General features: G+C 41.1%; 1 protein-coding gene across 2 annotated transcripts; it reads left to right on the forward strand.

Annotated features, from left to right (window-relative positions):
- Positions 1-778: 778 nt before the first annotated feature.
- On the forward strand, positions 779-1,972 carry LOC114213523 (dnaJ homolog subfamily A member 1-like). Of its 2 annotated transcripts, none has more exons than XM_088018765.1 (2): positions 779-1,418; positions 1,650-1,972. In XM_088018765.1, exons 1-2 carry the CDS (start codon positions 779-781, stop codon positions 1,967-1,969), a joined length of 960 nt encoding a protein of 319 aa, XP_087874891.1. In that variant the 3' UTR covers positions 1,970-1,972. The 2 variants fall into 2 exon arrangements, with proteins under 2 accessions (XP_087874891.1, XP_087874892.1); XM_088018766.1 differs by having other exon boundaries at positions 779-1,085.
- The last annotated feature ends 216 nt before the right edge of the window (positions 1,973-2,188 follow it).

Consider the following 2,188-nt stretch of genomic DNA (forward strand, 5'->3'; position numbering starts at 1 on the left):
TTACTAAACTGGAACACTCTGAAAGTGAAAGGTGGCTCTATTTATAATTACCCAGGGAAAACAGGTGTAAAGTGACCTGCCCCATGCAAACCAGAATAGAGGGTCACACTAACTGGACTATGGGAATGACCATCCAGTGCTTCTCAGCTTGCACTAGAGTATACACACTTGATATAATTTGTAACCAGCTGCTAATCCTTTGCACCTGGGTGAATAAACTTATACTTCCCTTAATCATGAGTTTTCTCATTTTCTCATCAAAGGGGCTAATATTACTTTTCCTAGAATTGTTGTGAGATTCTGACGTGAAGCTGCATATAATGTCTTTGTCACATAATAAGCACTTAATATAAGTTAACTGCTATGTTACTACCAATAGGCTTAATGCTTGATTTGTTTCCTACTGATGAACAACATGCATTAGCACATATGTTCCATTGATAAATATGGTGAATTAAAAATAATAATTATGTTTTAGCGCATGCTTTGAAATGAAATGTTAAATCATGTATATTTATGTCCCTTCTTCTTTTGTGCTTACATATATTCATCTCTGTCTCTATTTTGTCCTTAGTTTGTACTTTTCTTGAAGATAGGGCCAATGTCAGTATAACTTCATATTGACCATCATATTTTGAGCATAAAAAGCATTCATGAGGCGGAACTTTCCAGAACGCTCGGTGAGACGCGAAGGAGCGGCGGCTGCCGAGCTGCGCCCAGCAACGCGCTCCTTCCCGCTCCCCGACACCGGCCTCGGCCCTCTCACTGGCTGTATAAAATGGTGAAAGACACCACTTACTATGATGTTTTGGGGGTCAAACCCAATGCCACCCAAGAGGAATTGAAAAAGGCCTACAGGAAACTGGCCTTGAAGTACCACCCTGATAATCCAAATGAAGGAGAGAAGTTTAAACAGATTTCTCAAGCTTATGAAGTACTCTCTGATGCAAAGAAAAGGGAATTACATGACAAAGGAGGAGAACAGGCAATTAAAGAACGTGGAGCTGGTGGCAGTTTTGGCTCCCCCATGGACATCTTTGATATGTTTTTTGGAGGAGGAGGAAGGATGCAGAGAGAAAGGAGAGGTAAAAATGTTGTGCATCAGCTCTCAGTAACCTTAGAAGATTTATATAATGGTGCAACACGAAAACTAGCTCTGCAAAAGAATGTGATTTGCGATAAATGTGAAGGCCGAGGTGGTAAGAAAGGAACAGTCGAATGTTGTCCCAATTGCCGAGGTACTGGAATGCAAATAAGAATTCATCAGATAGGACTTGGAATGGTTCAGCAAATTCAGTCTGTGTGCATGGAGTGCCAGGGCCGTGGGGAACAGATCAGTCCCAAAGACAGATGTAAAAACTGCAATGGGAGGAAGATAGTTCGAGAGAAGAAGATTCTAGAAGTTCATATTGACAAAGGCATGAAGGACGGCCAGAAGATAACATTCCATGGTGAAGGAGACCAAGAACCAGGACTGGAACCAGGAGATATTATCATTGTTTTAGATCAGAAGGACCACGCTGTTTTTACTCGGCGAGGAGAAGACCTCTTCATGTGTATGGACATACAGCTGGTTGAAGCACTGTGTGGCTTTCAAAAGCCAATATCTACTCTTGACAACTGAACCATCGTCATCACTTCTCACCCAGGTCAAATTGTCAAGCATGGAGATATCAAGTGTGTGCTAAATGAAGGCATGCCAATTTACCGTAGACCATATGAGAAGGGTCACCTAATCATTGAATTTAAGGTAAACTTTCCTGAGAATGGCTTTCTCTCTCCTGATAAACTTTCTTTGCTGGAAAAACTCCTACCTGAGAGGAAGGACGTAGAAGAGACTGATGAAATGGACCGGGTAGAACTGGTGGACTTTGATCCAAATCAGGAAAGACGGCGCCATTACAATGGGGAAGCCTATGAGGATGATGAACATCATCCCAGGGGTGGTGTTCAGTGTCAGACCTCTTAATGGGGCCAGGGAATAACACTGCTGGCATTTTATATGCAGTAGTGAATGAGAGAAGGACTATAATCATAGCTCACTACTTGCTATTGTTTTTGTTTTAATATTCAACTATAGTAGTGTTTTAAATGAAGAATAAACTCAAATATAAAAGCTCAAAAAAAAAAAGCATTCATGATGTGGTACAGTATGAAAAAATCTCTGTGAAAAGTAGGGTACACCACA

Source organism: Eumetopias jubatus, unplaced genomic scaffold (genome assembly GCF_037043125.1).
Source record: "Eumetopias jubatus isolate StellerSeaLion01/CBP00866 unplaced genomic scaffold, mEumJub1_p1.0 scaffold_15, whole genome shotgun sequence".
Taxonomy (NCBI): Eukaryota; Metazoa; Chordata; class Mammalia; order Carnivora; family Otariidae; genus Eumetopias; species Eumetopias jubatus.

What these genes read in the sequence shown, in the direction of transcription:
- LOC114213523 (XM_088018765.1), top strand. Translation starts at nt 779, where the DNA reads ATGGTGAAAGACACCACTTACTATGATGTTTTGGGGGTCAAACCCAAT. An exon ending in AGAAGTTCATATTGACAAAG is followed by an intron (nt 1,419 to 1,649) that starts GCATGAAGGACG and finishes CTTCTCACCCAG; the next exon opens with GTCAAATTGTCAAGCATGGA.